Source organism: Bombus bifarius, unplaced genomic scaffold (assembly GCF_011952205.1).
Source record: "Bombus bifarius isolate JDL3187 unplaced genomic scaffold, Bbif_JDL3187 scf7180000007966, whole genome shotgun sequence".
Lineage (NCBI taxonomy): Eukaryota > Metazoa > Arthropoda > Insecta > Hymenoptera > Apidae > Bombus > Bombus bifarius.
This window is the reverse complement of record NW_022884352.1, coordinates 6188595-6205342: the sequence shown is the minus strand read 5'-3', so window position 1 is coordinate 6205342 and position 16748 is coordinate 6188595. Positions and strand designations below refer to the sequence as shown.

The following is a 16748-nucleotide window of genomic DNA, read 5'->3' as shown; positions in this document are numbered from 1 at the left end:
AAGTAAAGACATCTGCTAAAACTTACTAGGAACCAATTATCCTTTCCCCTTCTCTTTAAGTTTCCGAGGAATTCGAGATTTTTTGAAACTCTGAAAGTTTCCTTCGTAGTACTGTGTAAGAAACATTAACAGAAACTAATTTTTATAGATCACTGTGTCCTACGAACGGTAATTGTCAAAGACGTTTTAAAAGTAATCTCTAAAAAGTAAATAGATTTCCTATGTTCCAAAACTTGGCCGAAACAAGAAAATATTTAAGAAGTTAATAAACACGAACTGTTATGTAACGTTGTTCCTTGCTAGCAAAACAGTCCTACAATAATAAAAATCACGATCTCAAATCTAAAAAATGTATCTTGTAAAATCAACGAGTTATTACGTAAAATATCAAAGCTTAACAGATAAAAGCAGTACTTACTATTTGAAGACCAGGCCAGGCTGGTGTCGAAGAGAATGCTGCGTAAGAAGATGGTCATTCATGGAACGGATGATATTACTTTATTTGATGATGTACTTAAACAGTGAAAGAAACTCATCGTCGAGGCCAGTCACATCGACTCGTACTTGATCTTCGTTACGTACACTTTCTGACGGTCGATTAATGTCTCTCATAAAAAGAGGCGAAAAACAAAAAGGAGATGGGGTAGCCTAGAGGCACGTGACTCTGGCCTGGACTCTTTAAGTCAGTGATATTTACAATGTCACGGATTCACAGTTACCGCGACGAGAAAAAATCGAACGATATCTATCACACACAGACCTTGATAATAACCTAACTCGTCGGAGTTGAAGTTTCGCGAGATTCTATCAACCTTGTGTCCATTGAAATGAAAATCAGAACTGGTGTGATAAAGATCGTTCGAAAAAATCGATTAATCTCACTCGAAATGACAATGGGTAGCGTTTCACACGTACGCGAAATAGTAACCTAAATAATAATTGGACGCCGCTTATATATTTACATACTATACGAACGTAAACCCTGGTTAGTCCTCGAGTCCATGATAATTCCTGGTTCCAGGACCAGGCTCTGAGCTTTCCACGAACCTTGTTCAGGCTCATCTACATCGATACAAATCTCTCTTATAATCACCTGGCCGTACGACTGTCTAATATTAAAACAGACCCTAAATTAATCGAGGCAGATCTGGTTGAAATTTACAACAAGACCATCACGTAAAATTTCGATATTTATCTATCGAATGAAGAATATCCTCGTTTAATACGGTCTCCAGACTTGTCTAGGCTTAGGGCTTCTCTCTCTTCTGCTTCGCACGCCTTCCCTCTCCACGTCGGTATCGTCTTCTTTCTTCCTGATGGTAAGATCTTGTCCTACGTTCTCTTTATCCTGTCCTTTCTTTGTACTGAGATCCACAGTGCCTTCCAGACGGATCTTCAGATCTCTGCGAGGAATCTCATCGTTCGTGATCTCTTGATCGTTCGAATTTTCTATACTAGGTCTTAGGTGAACGGAGGCATCTTGAAATGTGACGTCAGTAGTGTCTTCCAGGTCGCTTCTAATGGGAGAGATCCTTGGAGAATCCTGTTCCGGAAGAGACTCGTCGCTCCTCACGCGATCTCTGTTTGCATCATTCTCGTTCCTATCGTCCACTTCTATGCTTCCGTCAGGACTGTCCAGACCTGATCTACGAAGAACATCTTGATCGTCGTCTCGACGTTTTTCTTCCTTCAACGCGGATTCTGGACTGCTACTGCTGCCACGAAGTTTCCTCATTTCTTCCACTCGCGCCTGGTCAGGTCTCTGGAGCCGTTGCTGGGCCATTCTTAACGCTAGAGCATGCCATTCCGGCTCTAAGACGTACTGCTGCGTGTGGTAGAGTGGATTGTAGAGCCAAGAGGATTGTGGCAGCAACGGAGCGAATATCGATCCGAAGATAGACCCAGTGGCCCCCAGAAGATGAAGACCTATCATTAAAGTGATTATATCAGTTCTATGAATTCTTCATTTTTTTGTTAATTTATCGAGATGAATTAGAGATTGAAGTTCAGGCATAAGATTTAAATTGGAGATCGAAGTTTAAGATAAGAGGTGATATTTGAGTTGCGTAAGTATATTTTAATAGGCAGTTGTAATCCTCGACTTGTGTAAAACAGATCAAATCGCTAACAGAGAAGATATCTTCTTTTCGACACGATTTCTCGGCATGTTGCTCTTTTCATACTGTTATAATGGAATTTGTTGTTAAATCCGAACTCTTTATTATATTATTATATAATTGACATATTTTTGGTTGATCGAATTTCGATCGTATCTTTAATAGTACGTTGCGCTTTAAGGTACACCTTTTTAGGTGTACCTTGAAGAAGTAATTTGGAATGTCCAGCAAACTCAACTTCTTCGGGACTCTGAGGAAGTGAACTGAAGCATTCGAAAATACGATCGAAACCCGAAGAACCACCAATGTGCCATCACCGTGATCGTCTAATCATCGTGAAAGTTTAAAATCTAAAACTATATGACTTTTTATTTATTCCCTGTTTATTAGCGATTTAAAGGGTTAAAAGAATAATTTTCGTTAGTTTTATAATGTTAATTTAAAGATTTGGTTGAAGCGAATCGATACCTTGAAAATGTGAATGATGTCCAGAGGGGCTAGGCGTAGTAGTGGTGGTGGTAGGTTCCGCCGGAGGCGTTGGTGCCGCAACAGTAGCCGTCGTGAGTAATCCAGGTCCAGGATTACCAGGTGACGTGGTCGGGGTCACCTCCCTGACGGATACGCTGATTGGACCCAAATCATTCCTGGACGGTTCTTTAAGAAACCCATTGACCAATCAGTTTTCATCTCTTTGCCAAACATCTATAAATCATCTGACACTATTACCAAGGTCTGATATCCTTTTTACAGATCGTACAAACAAGATCATTGGAAGAAATAATTTGATCAAATCTAATTCTTTCTATCATTTGAGGGTAATTCTTTTTTTTTTTTCTTTTGCAGCATGCCATGGCCTTTTATGTAAACTACGGATGTTTATGCAAATTTATGAATTTATCATCATATACAAGGATTTATACGAGCTATTCAAAAAAGTCAAATAATTGATATAATCGATATTAATATAAACTATTACGAATAATCATACAAAATATATAATGAGTGATCCCATCATCCATATAGTTTACCAAAATCATTGCAATCTTGAAAAGTCTTTAAAAGTACCCTTTAGAATACCACGAATTGATCATTTAAATCGCGCTGCTAATTTCAGTGCTAAAACAATTAAAAGAACACGCAGGCAAAGATAGTTCGTATAAAAATCAGAATCACACGGAGCAAACTATCTCCTAATTATTTCGCGCAGTATATTTTTGTACATTACGCGTTGTCGCGTTAAATATTCCATAAATATATAAAGATGCGCTTTATGTTTTCGCATATTATGTACATCGCTGCAGCTTGCAACAATCCACAAACACATAAAGATCCGCAGTTTATTTATAAGACGATAAAGTTAAAAACGGCTTACCAGAGTTAGGTCCAGGAAGTCTAGGAGATCTTTGCTCGATGCTGTGGTGGAAGGGATTGAAGGCCGACGCACCAGCTGCCGGAGGATGTGTATGCGAATGGTGACCGGGAGGCGGCGGAAGACAGTGCGGCGGAAGAGAGCCCCGAGGTAATCCACCCCACCCTTGGCTGGCTCCTTGCTCCAGACCCAGGTGTTGCAAGCCTGTGCAATCCAAGAGATCTAAAATAATGTCTGTCAGTCGCTTGGCTTTTTGGCCAGCACCTTGGCCACCGTTTCTTCGATCGATAAAGACCAAAGTCGTTCTCAAAACGAGAAAAAGCTGTTTTCTTTTTTTGTAAATTATTCTTCAATTTTGTAGTTTTCCAGACGTATTTGGTTGTGTAATAAATTCATTCATATTTCCTTAGACGAACCTGAGAAAACGTATCTATGTATTATTTTGTTCTATTATCCTCTGCAAGTAGATTAAGCGAATTATAAACTGCGCTCATTTTAGTTCGCAAAGATTTTGTCCTTTTACGAATTTTGGTATTCTTTAAATTATTCGACGATTATTCGCGAACAATATTTCTGCAAATATTAGGATAATTGATGTTCCGATATTTATAGTACAGTAAATATTCCATTATTATAATTTGGAACATTGTAAACGTGCACTGTGTACCACGAAGGAGATGTTCATATTATCATATGTTCGTAGGCCGCGGCTAAAAATATAGATTAGATAGTGAACGAATTTATTACGCAACGTAATTACCATGTTATACTTTTATTTTCAAACTATATCAATTAAAGGTTTTTGTATTTTCAAAGAGACAATTTCGTATCCAATAAAAAATTGAACGCCACTTTTAAAAGGAATCAATCTTGGCCCAGGATGAATATAGAACGTGAGGAACGACCGCAATAAATAGCAACGAGACTGAAAAAGAAACGCACTCTGGAGGAGATGTGGAAATGTTATATAATGTCAGGTGGATAAACGATCGGCGGATGACAGATAGAGGTACAGAAACGCTTCTCTTTGACGTAGCGAACGTTTGACGTGGATGGACAGTTAAATTTATCCAACAGAGAATAGAGAAACGATCGATCACCTTTCTTTTTTATTTCAATTCTAGCCGATACCGGGTGACCATGGGAATCGTTCACATATGCAGCTATACAATTAAATTCAGGACATCACAAAGCTTAACCTGTTCCAACGCAATTACCCTTCCTCCAAACTTCCATTGCCTTCTTCTTAAACAGACGAAAACCAAGGTAAAAGAAAAAAGAAGAAATTAATCCTAATTATATCTATTACATCGAATCATCGAAAAACTCATCCCCCAGAGGATATAAAAATAGATAAATATTCGATCTTGGAACTAACACGATAAAAACGAGGAGAAGTGGAAGCGTTAACAGAAACGATCGAGTAAAGAAGTTAGGAAACCGCGGCGGAACGAGTTGTAGCTCGCGAGCAGGGGTGGCGGACGTTTGGGGGTGGAAAGGAGTAAAAGTGAAGCCCGTAGTCATCGGTATGGTATCGGTTTTTCGAAACACCTTGATCAATAGCAGATTATACCGTCATCTGTGCGGGGCAGTTTAAAAATTCCGTGAAAGCTCCGAAGCCACCGGCTTCAGGGGTAGGGATCACAACGGGGGTGACAAGTAGGGGAAGTCTGTTAAAGAGTGGGGAGGGTTGTCTGGTCACTGGAACGTGGGCGTGGCGTACATAGCTCGCGACCATCGCTATTGGCTGCCATTGAATCCCCTCCAACAGTTGTATGGTTGGTAGAAGGGATGGAAAAAGCTCGGTAGGGGTTGAAGGGGTGATTTTTAAGCTCTCTTTAAGCCGAGCTTGCCAGAGAGGACACCACTATCTCGCGTTCTACCACATCGTCGTGGAACTACGAGCAACCCAGCTGGAAACTCACAGAGGAAAAGAGAGACGGAGAGACAGAGAGGGGGGTGGAAGGTTGTAGGATGCAGCTACTTTATGAGGGGATTAAGAAAACGATAAGAGGCGCGCGAAAGCTACGCTGTGAGCGAGCTTAAGGAGGCCAAGGGTTTCCTGTACCTGATGCGCCGTAAGTGACGACTTTGCTTGCCTATTCTCTGAAAATCCACCCTCGAGTCTTCGCACAGGAATTCATATTTATTTTAAACGAAGATATCCTTAAACCTTCGAACGTATTAATAGAAACTTTCATACCGAGGAATGTATTTCTGTATGCCAAAAGGTTCCACAATCGTATACTTGAGAGTTTGTAAACTTTTATACTTGAAATTTTCCAAATCTTTATATTCCTAATATTTTCCTAATCTTCTGTGTTCGAGACTCCGCAAAATTTTATTTTTTTTTTTTTATATTTGAGACTTTGCAAAATTTTATACTCGAAAGTTTCCAAATTTTTATATGTGACACTTTGGAAGATTTCGTATTTGAAAATTCGCAAAATCGTCTCATCCCTTAGAATTGAGGGAATTTCGGTTCTCCTAATCGCTGATAGAACGGAACTGGAGAGTTTCGGTATTTGACAGCGGCGCGTATCTGTTTCAACCAGCTCGTAACATACTTTCAATTTAATAAACCCCCAAAACGGCTGGCACCCTTTTCGGAGGGGGAGAGAGTTCGCGTGCCAGGTTGGAGGGTGGCGGGCGATAATTCCGAAAACAAATGAAGACTAATGAGGGGAGAAGCCAGGCGAGAGCCTCTGAAAGAGTCGGAGGGAAAGAGACACAACCACGCCAGAGAGCTGAAAGGGTTCAAGGAGCCGCTACCCTTTAAGGGGTGAGAAATGTTAAGCTTAAACGTTACGGCCCTAGGGTTAGTTGCCTTTATGTGTACCTTCCACCGGGGTACAGAAGCTTTAAGGGATGATGTATTATCGAGCAGCATGTTCAAAATGTGCTCCGCTGTTTTAACCACCCCACACGTCGGGTTACGCGTTCGTGTTATTTCTCGATACTTGTCGTGTTTGAAACTTGGCCAGAGAAGCTTGTGGTTAACTAATTTTTAGAGCTATAATATCGTCTAATGATTTTAATAAAAGATGTAATTGAAAACATTACGATAATCTTTGCAAAAAGTAGCTTATATTGGCAGCTAGTAGTATGAGTCAATGGTATGGCAGACAATCGTTGAAAGTAACGATTAGAGATAATTAGTCGGAATAAATTATTGTATAATAAGGACAGGTAACGCAGACAGTCTCATTAAAGTGAATCGTGAATGAAATATACTGATCGAGTCAATTTCGTTAAAATTGAAAATGGTAGAATTATGATAATCTTGGTAAAAAGTAATTTCTACCGCGAATTAGTAGTACGAATCAATGATATTGAAAATCAGATATTGAAAGTCGGATATTGGAAATATTAATACAGAAAATAGCTATGCGTAATAAATTACTAAATAATAAGAACGGCTTGCGCAGCTTTGTTGTAGTCTATCGCGTATGAAGTATCCAGGGAACTAGTAGTATGTATCGGTGATACGTAAGACACTCATTGGAAATAACCTTGTTATACCAATTTCCGAAATGTTTCCCTTTCTCAAAATAAATGTAAACATATCTAATATATCATTTCGAAATACAATAATGGTAATTTTAACCCCTTAACACTTACATAAACATCTACATGTGTTCTTTCCAGAACTCAGTAAAATATGAATCCTTAAGAATGGGACATTTCATATGTTCCTACCTGAACGTACGATTAAAATCTACCCACATAGAACATACGCTATGACTGAAAATACAATAGAAAACGTTAAATCTCCTTCTTTCCTTAATTGCACAGCGATTAAGAAAACAGAAAACGAACAAGAAAAAAAAAGTACGTCACCCGCCTCCAGATTCTTTCCATCTTCCCTGAAACTCTAAGCCGGGAGATTCAGAAGCGAATTACGTTTGTCATAGCTAGAAGAAAGAGAAAGAGAGCGGAGGAAAGGAGAGTGAGAGCCGTCGGGAAACTTAGGGGGGCGGCGTTTAAAGACGTTGGGCTAAAGGGTGACGGGCAGGCTCGAAAGTAAAGAGTAAAGCCGGTTCCGTTCGGGTTGCTCGCTTAAAACCCCTCCGGGCGGCAACCAGCCAGAGATACATAATAAATTAATTCGCGTATTTTCCTGTCCTCCTTATCTATTCAAATCTATGCAAAACAGGAGTTAAAACGCCCTTCTTACTGCTAAGGCGTTAACCCTTGTGTAGCTTGCTCGCTCAACCTCCCCCCTCTCTCTCTCTCTTTTCAGCTTCTTCTCTAACTACCCCCGCCGTCCCTCTAACCTGCCGCCGACCTACCACCCCCAACCCCCGTTTCCCACGTCCTAGCCTCTCGCTACCGACGGTCGGATGTCTTTGCACACCCACCCTTTGCGCCCGTTCTCATTATCGCGTCGCAGCAACCCCTAAAATGCCACCCTGGAAAGGTCCCTGGCACCGATCTAAGCTCTGCGAGGAGATATTTCGAGAAAGGACGAGAAAATTGCTGTCTCTCTCGCTCTCGCCCTCCGCACACCAACCTTTCATCCCCTCTCACCCTCGGTGCCTGTTTCCTTCTCTTATTTACGCTTGCATCCTCTTTGAAGTTACGGATAAAAACGGCCAACTTTTCGTAACGTTCATTGTACAGGTTTCCTCGCTACCCTTTCGAGTCACGTCTATCCGTCGTATTCTTCGCTCGTTCTTTGACTAGATACGGTTATGTACGAGGAAATAGAAATTGACGAGTTTCGAGATGCCGATTCCATTCCAATACTTTTTCGGGTCACGAGTGACAATCTCTTAGGGGAGCCTCGATATTTTAGGAGGAGAGAGGCGCAAGGTGTTTCTGAAGAAGTTGAGGCTGGCTAAATTTTATATTTTAGTCACTTAATACCGAATTAGAATTATATTTTGAAATATTATAGTATCCAAATTATTTGTCTGCATAAGAAGGAGAGGTTGCAAGTCATTTAAATATAACGAAAGAGTTACAACTCGAAAAAAGGGTGGGTGACGCTGATGTAACCAAATAGCTTTCTTTAGTTGCAATTTGAAAATTAGAAGTGACGTCAAGTAACATGTAAGTCACCAAATATCGAATGAATTAAGAAGTCGTAAGAAATGAAATTATGCAGAAGTAAATTAGAAATTGACAAGGTCGTATGTAAATTCATTAAATTCATTTACCGTCTTTTTGTGTTTACGGGTTCTCGTGTCATTATAAGATAAAAGAGATAGAGGAAACGATAGAAGTTAGGGAACGAAGAAGGACAGAGGGTATCATTAGTTACCGTCGCCGCGACCGAAAGTTCCTGGTCACCAGGGCTGATTAAAAGACGGGACGCCCCAGGAGGCTCTTGCAAGACACGCAGGAGGGTGAAATGTGACGCGAATTTAAAGGATCCGCCGTGATTTGACGCTGGGGTGGACAGAGGCAACCCTTAAAAAGGGAACCTTTAAGGATCCTGCACCGCACTCGTCAAGGGTTACTCGCTTCTCCGTGGACGTGAAAGGATCCTTTAAGAAGGACTCGGGTTCCGTCTGAAAATCGACACCCTGCCTTTCGATTAGGGGTTGGTTTCTTCGCAAACTCGGAACTGAACTAAATAAACTAATTAAGATATTCCATGGAATATTCTATGAGCGATTCTATAATATTCTATAGATTCAACGTAGAAAAGGTGTGTGAAATTTTGTTGGAATTTGTTTCATTGCAAAATTGACAAAATTTAAGTTTACGTTCACACAGTGAATTTTATAAGATTGAAGTTAAAAGGATCATTCCAAATAATCATTTTCGAACACGAGTACAATACAACGAATAAAAGAGATCGTCGATGTTTTCACTTGAAAAAACTGTCGATGGTCTCGAACATTATCTCGAAGGAAAAATATTATTAACTGCAATTCTAGACCGACTAAATTTCTCCACAATTCTTCGTATCAAAACGCACAAGTAACTAAAATATTAATGAACCCAAAATGAACAAAGCTCCTTGTATATTATAACATTCGTTTACGTATATCTACGCTAAACTCCTTGTTTCGTGATTTACGGAGTCATTTATATCAGTTCGTACTGCAAAATCCTGTAAAACGAACTTGACAATCAGATCGTAGATCTAAAACACGATCCACCTTCTGTTTTCTACAATCGATTAAATATTTCTCCGAGAAAATTTACCATATCGAATTTCCAAAAGAAGCACTACATGGGAGAGGAAATGAAGGAAAGAGAAGAAAACGAGCTGTCCTCTTTAAAGAAAGCTCGCGAAGATCTACTGTAAAACGATCCGTGAAACGAAGGCGCGCGACAGTTTTAAACTGAACGCTCCTAACAATCTCCCCCAAATGAGGTAAAGGCCACCTTATTGAAACAGGGGTTGCGATTTTTCCGGCGCAACCCCCAACCCCTGGTAGGCGGTTAATTGACACTGGAGGGTGGAAAGAGGTGGAACAACGGAACTCGGGGTGAGTTGGGAATCGAGCTGCGCGAGCTGTTCTTGTTAACTCGAATCCCTGGCTGCTCTCGCGATTTTTCATCCCCTTAGCTAGATTGACAAAGACGCCCTCCCGGGAGCCACGTGATCGGCCTGTTTTCGTTCTTCGGACAATCTCAACGAGGATCTTCTCGCGTGTTGCCACTCACCGAATACATTAATTTTCCTCGTGTTTCCTCCATCCTGTCGCTGCCCGTTCCGAAATTCAATCGTCCAGCTGTGCAACAACCCGATCGCGAATCGATGATCTTTGAAGATAAAGAGTTTCGAAGAAAAATATCAAAGATAATTACTAGCTAGAAATAAGATGATTATTTTTTAAGAATCCTCTAAAGTTTGGAACGTTCTTCTTGCGTGAAAATTAATTTCAACGATGAAACTTCATCTGACGAATTGATAAATCCTTGAACAAAGACTTTTCGCGTTTTTGCTAATAGTTGCAGGAAAGAGGAATCAATTCAAAGACGAATGAAGAATTAAAAAACACAGTCAGTTACATATATCTCTCGTTTATAAATATACAGACACCTGGTTACATGTGAGATATGATGATTCATCCGAATTAATAAGAATTAACAAAAATTTGCATTTATACAATATAACCGCCCAGAAATTTGAAAAAGTTGTTTATTACGATTTATATTGCAAAATCTAGTAGTATAAGAGGCAGATGAATAGTTTAACAATCGTACGTTGATCTTCACGATCCTCTAATCGCATTGAATAAATATTGAACGAATTAGATGAGGAACACAGAGAAGTTCTCTTAAAAATCAAACTAGAATCTCGGCTCAAGTAACAACAAATACAACAGAAAAATTGACAGTATGGATGACAGGATCGGTTAACCAAGAGCAGTAATCAAGGAATGTAGTGGATATAAATGAAAGAAAGAATTCGATCTTAGCACGCATGAAGGTAGAAAAGAGGTTTGATCGCAACATCCAATATACGAATTCTTCATTTGTCTGACATTCTATAATCTCAAGCAAGTAATAATTACTTTGCGAGCTTTTAATCATTTTCTAGCAGTTTAGAACTAATTTAGATAATAGTTCTCAAAGTTTTTAACAATTAAAAAGCGAGATAACAATCCCAAAGCTTTTGATAATTTTCTAGTAACTTCTAAAGTTAACCTCACTCTTCATAAGCGTTCTGATACTTATAAGCGAGAGTTAAATTCAAACACAGTTGCTATACAAGTATCCAGATACCGACGAACAATAGTATACGTCGCTTCTTGAACACCTTCAAAGAAACAGGACAAAAGAAGAGAAAATTCAAGGATAAAATAAAGACAGACTCTGTACCGGACTTCGATGGTCCTCAGGGATAGCATAAAATTCGAGCCTCCCCTCGAGCTAGGCCCGAACGAAATTTAATAACATCCCCCTAGTTACACCTCAATGGGCACCTTAACAACCCCTGGCTCGCCGTGTAGCCAGCCGTCTCTCGCTTCTTCTCTTTCCCCTTTCCTCTCCTTATCAACCCCCGGACGCGGATATCTAATAAACCAGCTCTTGAAACGCGTCTTTATCCGAACAACGATAGGCTATAGCCCCTTTGGTGTTGCAAAGGGTGGGCGAAAGTTGAAACGCTTGTCCGACTGACCCCAGCGGCGAACTGGACAGAGGCGCAACCTATGCGCTGACCGTCGAACTACCAGCGAAAGGGTTGAAAAAGTGGTGGACACGAGCTTGGAATAAACCGATCGATATGAGGGTGATGTCGGTCGCGACTGCGACCCAGTTACGCGACAGCGCGTTTCCTTCGAAGGAGAATTGAATTTGTCGTGGAAGGGTGGTTAAGGAACTAGCGAACGAACATTCTTCCTCGTGGTACGTAAGGGTTGTGCTTGAAGTACAAGGGTGAAAACTCTGTTGGTTAGAAATCGAAGAAATATTTTTCTAGAAGCGGGAGATCGAGACTTTGGAAGCTGGATATCGAGTGTGACGAGATTTTCGACAAAAGTACAATTTTTTTCACGCATAGTTGGTTGTCGAGTTTTGTCGCAAAAGAATAAAAACACTCGCGTGTAATCGTGTTTTCAGATGATGACAATTTTCCTGTAGAAGATTACTACTGCGAACAACTTTTGGGTAAAAGTGGAACTTCTACATGGTGGATTATGAAGCTCCACTTCAAAAGAAATGCAAAGACTCGTAGCTATACTCTATTTTCGGATGAGAATATCTTTAATATAGGACGACGCTAAAACCAGCACACGTGATAAAGTGGTCGTTGAAACTGTTCCTCGCGTCCGTCATGTGCATTTCGATACTCAAATGTGTTTTTATAAAAAGAATATTGAAACAAGTACGAAGATAGACCAGAGAACAGCGATCCTATCATAAAACCTTAAATACAAGCACGACCAACCTTACCAAGAGTAATTCCAACAAAGTTGATTCTACCTAGGGCAAGCAAGTTCGACAATGGCAAAAATAGAACTGACGAAGTCGTTGTTCCTGCACGTCGTACCCTATCCTCTTCTATTTTCCTGCCACAGCCGGCGTTCTCCGCAAAATATCCAACGCGGCGAACTTCCATCGCGCAGCTCGGTAATTCGATTTAGCCGTGCTGTATAGCCGCGTTACGACACGAGACTGTGCGACACTTCCGCTCAGCGATTACCGTGGAACAATTTTATGCAGCCGACCTGGAAATTGTTGCGTCCGTCCTCGTTAGCTGAAATTACTATGGGAAATCTGAAGGAAAGAAGAAGAGGAGAAAGTCGACGGGGGCGCGGTCCTTGATTGAGTAGACCACGGGGGTGGTAGGACAAAAGGGAGGGTTGGAAAGGGTGGATAGAGAGAAAGAGAGGGAGAGGAAGAGAGAGAGAAGGGGGTGGATAGGAGCGCAGAGACGAGAAATCGACGGCAGGACTGCTACTCCGCACTACCCCCGGGGGCAGGCAGGGGAGAGAAGCTCCGTTAAGCCGCTTATCATGCCGAAACAATACACTGTCGGTGCACCAGTATCAGTAGCCGACCCTCGCTGCTCGAGGCTAGTCCCATCAAAATTTCGAGCTTCGAACGAATTTGAATTGGAATCCGCGCCGCCAAACTAGCTCGTCGAATGCGCCGCCACCGGAAATCGCCGCTGCAACCGGCCGCTCGCTCTGGCTTTCTCGTGTGGTAATAAATCGACAAAAATGGATGCTTCAGAGATGAAACTTTTTGTGTTTGAGGTAATAGAGACTTGTGGTATCAAGACGTTAATCATATTCGATCTTTTAAAGATCGGGATAGAAGCCTGTGATGCGGTTGCTCGTGTGATGATAAATTGACAAAAATGGATGCTTCAGAGATGGAACCTTCTAGTGTTGAAAATAACGAAGACCTGTGGTACCCGGGATTAACCATATTCGATTTTTTGGAGGCCCAAGATGACAGAGGTCTGGAAATATATGGATTTTAGTAATTCGTTAGAAAATCAAGTTTGATAGTTCCAATATTAATTTTAGTCGTTTGCTGATAGCCACTGGCGAATTTCACCACAATTTACCAAAACGAATCTAAACCTAGAGAATCCTCGTGACGATGAAACCACCGAATGTTCCTTCCGTTCCTCTCCAACTGCCAAGGAAAGTCAAAGTATGGGCCTAGCGGCTGTTTCCCTCGAAGACGATCGGAAATTTCAGTAGCGCGAGAAGTCGCTCGTCAAACGAGGCGCAAAGTTTCGGCGAAGAGTGGCGTCGACAAACGAAAGGCCGGGGCTTAATCAGAGTCTTCTCCACTTAGACGCCCCGTGGCAAAACTCAATTTTGAGTCGGCGCCTGCCGACGCTCAATTTTGACACCCTTCGTAGCCACCAAGCAAGCCAAGACTGAGTGGAGCAAGCTTGCCTTCGCGACATCGGCAAAGGGGATGATGCAGGGTTGTAAACTTAGTTATCCGGTTGGAGCTGGAGACGAGCTACGAGGTGGATGCTGTACTATGTGCCATACCGGCAGGTAGCAGATCTGGACGGAGTGTTCTATCGGCAGACACTTACCGGACAACTTGAATCCCAGAGGATCCTGAGGGTGGCCGAAAGGGAACGGCCTGGGCCCGAAGTGGAAGGGATGAAAGGCCTGGTGTCCTGAAACGCAACGTGAATTCGTGTGGTATATTACAACGTGTGTTCTTTTTCTAATCTGAAGTGATATGGGGTCAGACAAATCACTGACTTTCGTCTCTCATATTTTTTTACAAACTTCACAACAGCGTTTGAACATCGTGCGATGTAAATTGTCCACTTGTTAGCTGAGCTCTTTATTAATCATTACTACAGTTTGTTAACATTTTTAATTGACCAGTGACTTGCATTCTTTGTATTCTCTTCGTAGATTATTACTGTTCTCAATATCTCTGTCAAATTTGATATGATGTAAGCTATTCGATAATTGTTACTTGAGTTCTCTATGAGTTTAGTACAATTTATTATAACTATTACATAATTAGTTATCAGTATATGTTCATCCAGTGATTTGACCCGTACTATATTAGTTGAAGTTGGAAAGTATTAGCTAAAGAAATTGTAAGGCAACGGGTTAAGGTTTGATGGAGTTTTAGTGAATATCAGTGATTTCGGAAGATGATTTCTATTTTTCTTTTCCTCTTCTTTTTAGAAATTTTGCGTCTAAAAATGAATGGCGTTAAAAAGAAATACAACTATTAGGTATGCTCAGTAATAGAAAGAAGGAGGATAGTTTGTTAGTTGGTGAGTTAACTGTCAGTTGCGTTTGTAAATTATTTGCATCTAATTAAGTGCAGATGTTCCATCCAACTAAATTCATATTTATATATTTAGGAGAATAGAAGTATTCGAAAACGTAATTAAATTTTTTTCAAACAATTAGCTTCTTTAAATTTCTACTTCGTAATAATCCACTCCAAATTTTCAAAAATATAAGCAGATGATTAAACATCTATTGTGTCTGTTCAAGTTTAAAAGCTGAGTTACCTACTGCTGGTAAAACCCTGTAACACTTACTTGTCTTTGATCTGGGTTCTCTTGGTCCATCGACGGTGACCTTGATCGCCTTCGACAGAGTGGCTATTTGAGGTGGCGATGTTTGTAGCATAATCGTCAAGGTGAAGCTCTTCCCTGGAACAAAAGTAGAAACTTAAAACAGGATGTTGACGGAATTATCGCCAGGCGGTAAAACGAGATCACATCTCAGTTTCCTAGCAAATTCTTTCGAACCTAAAGATAATAAAAAACTCATGTAGTACTATTATTTACGATAAGAAACGTAAAAAGGACAAAAGCGAAATCCAATAAACTTTCTGAAGCTGAGAATTCTCGGAATGTAAAGCGAATTATTGAAAACAAAGATTTGTCTGTTCTGTAAGTCTGATTCTACTTACACCGATTCTTCGCACGCTTTCACACTATTTCGTTGTTATAAATACAAGAAACCTCGTTTACAGTAGATAGATAATTAGTACAAGAAATTACAAGTACAAGTAGATACAAGAGTACAAGAATTTAAATATAAGAATAAAGATATAAAAATGTTGTACAAAATGGATGTACTTCACTTGAAGTTTATAAAAAATGATTCGCAATTAAATGAGTATATAAAACTACAAACTCACTTTAAAGTATATGATAATATACCTCTGCAAAACACATTCTCACTAAAAAACATATTTACCTTGAAATAAGAAGAACAATCACCAAAAATTAGCACACAACCAAACCAAATTCTCCGACGAGGAGAAATGCTCAGAAAAAAAGCTAGGAATACTCTTGTACGACTTTCGTCGACGCGCAACAAACATCCCTAACGACAAAACCACCCCTAGCACGCGCCTTGCCAACGCGTTTTTCGCGAGAAACGCGGCCAACTGTTCGCGAAAACGGCGACGCGCGTTCGCGGGGTGCGTTCGCTGGAAACAAAACACAAATGTGCCGGAAGTAAGGGGTGAACGAGTGGCGCCGCTGCGTCGATGTTTGCCCTGAATCGGCCGGAATATGTTAATGTCGAGGGGGGAGGGCTAAACGCGAGCCCACCCCCCGACAAATGTACACGGCCGTTTGTTACGCGCGATTTCGTCCTCTCCACCTTTTCCACCGATACCCGGCCTGTCGACCGGTTCGATCGCTCGATCCACGGCCGTGATGCCCCTGTCAAACCTTCGTCGAGATGCAGCCTGTCGCTTCAATCAGAGGCAGCTCGATTTTTCTGCCTCAAATTTTGTCGTCGACATTTCGAATCCGCCGATGCATTAACAGATTATGCTTGTAAAAGGTATCTTTTGTGAGATAGAAAAGATGTACATTTTGAAGTTGAGAAATGCGTGTTCAAAGAGGACTTCATTTTTCCTACTTTTTAATAAGGCGAGATGTGTTGGATAATTCAATTGTTGGATAAAATGAGCAAAGTATAATAGCTTTTATGGAAGTTTAACACTAGAATTACCAAAAGCGTCAAAGTGTTCCCATTGGGGTTTCGGATTTTCCTTTTTTACAATTATTGATAATATACAGGTGATATTGTTAATATTGATATTGATTTTTATTTAGATGATGTTTAGATGATAAATCTATATAATCATGTCGCTAAACTAACTAAAATATCTATTTACTTCGATCAATGTCGCTTGAATTATACCGATTTATGTATGGAACATTTAGTTACATATTAAAAGTTGTTAATCTTTATATTTTTATAATGTTAAAAAGTATCTATAGTTCGTGCGAAACACGAAAGAACTGTTAACAGTATAACATGACTTCTCGTTTCAATCCTATAATAAACCTTTTCTTAAAACGTTAACAATTTTTCTGCTTATTA

The 16748-nt window shown here is 40.5% G+C and overlaps 1 protein-coding gene across 2 annotated transcripts in view; it reads right to left on the bottom strand.

The window, feature by feature from the left end:
• Positions 1-479: 479 nt before the first annotated feature.
• Positions 480-16748, bottom strand: part of LOC117205209 — a 34475-nt gene continuing 18206 nt past the window's right edge. For both annotated transcript variants that reach the window (XM_033443396.1, XM_033443403.1), the window contains exons 4-8: positions 14939-15052; positions 13958-14044; positions 3490-3690; positions 2586-2771; positions 480-1926 (exon numbers count right to left, since the gene is read on the bottom strand). In XM_033443396.1, coding sequence (XP_033299287.1) covers positions 1220-1926; positions 2586-2771; positions 3490-3690; positions 13958-14044; positions 14939-15052 — 1295 coding nt within the window. In that variant the 3' untranslated portion in view covers positions 480-1219. The remainder of the gene's footprint in view (positions 1927-2585; positions 2772-3489; positions 3691-13957; positions 14045-14938; positions 15053-16748) is intronic.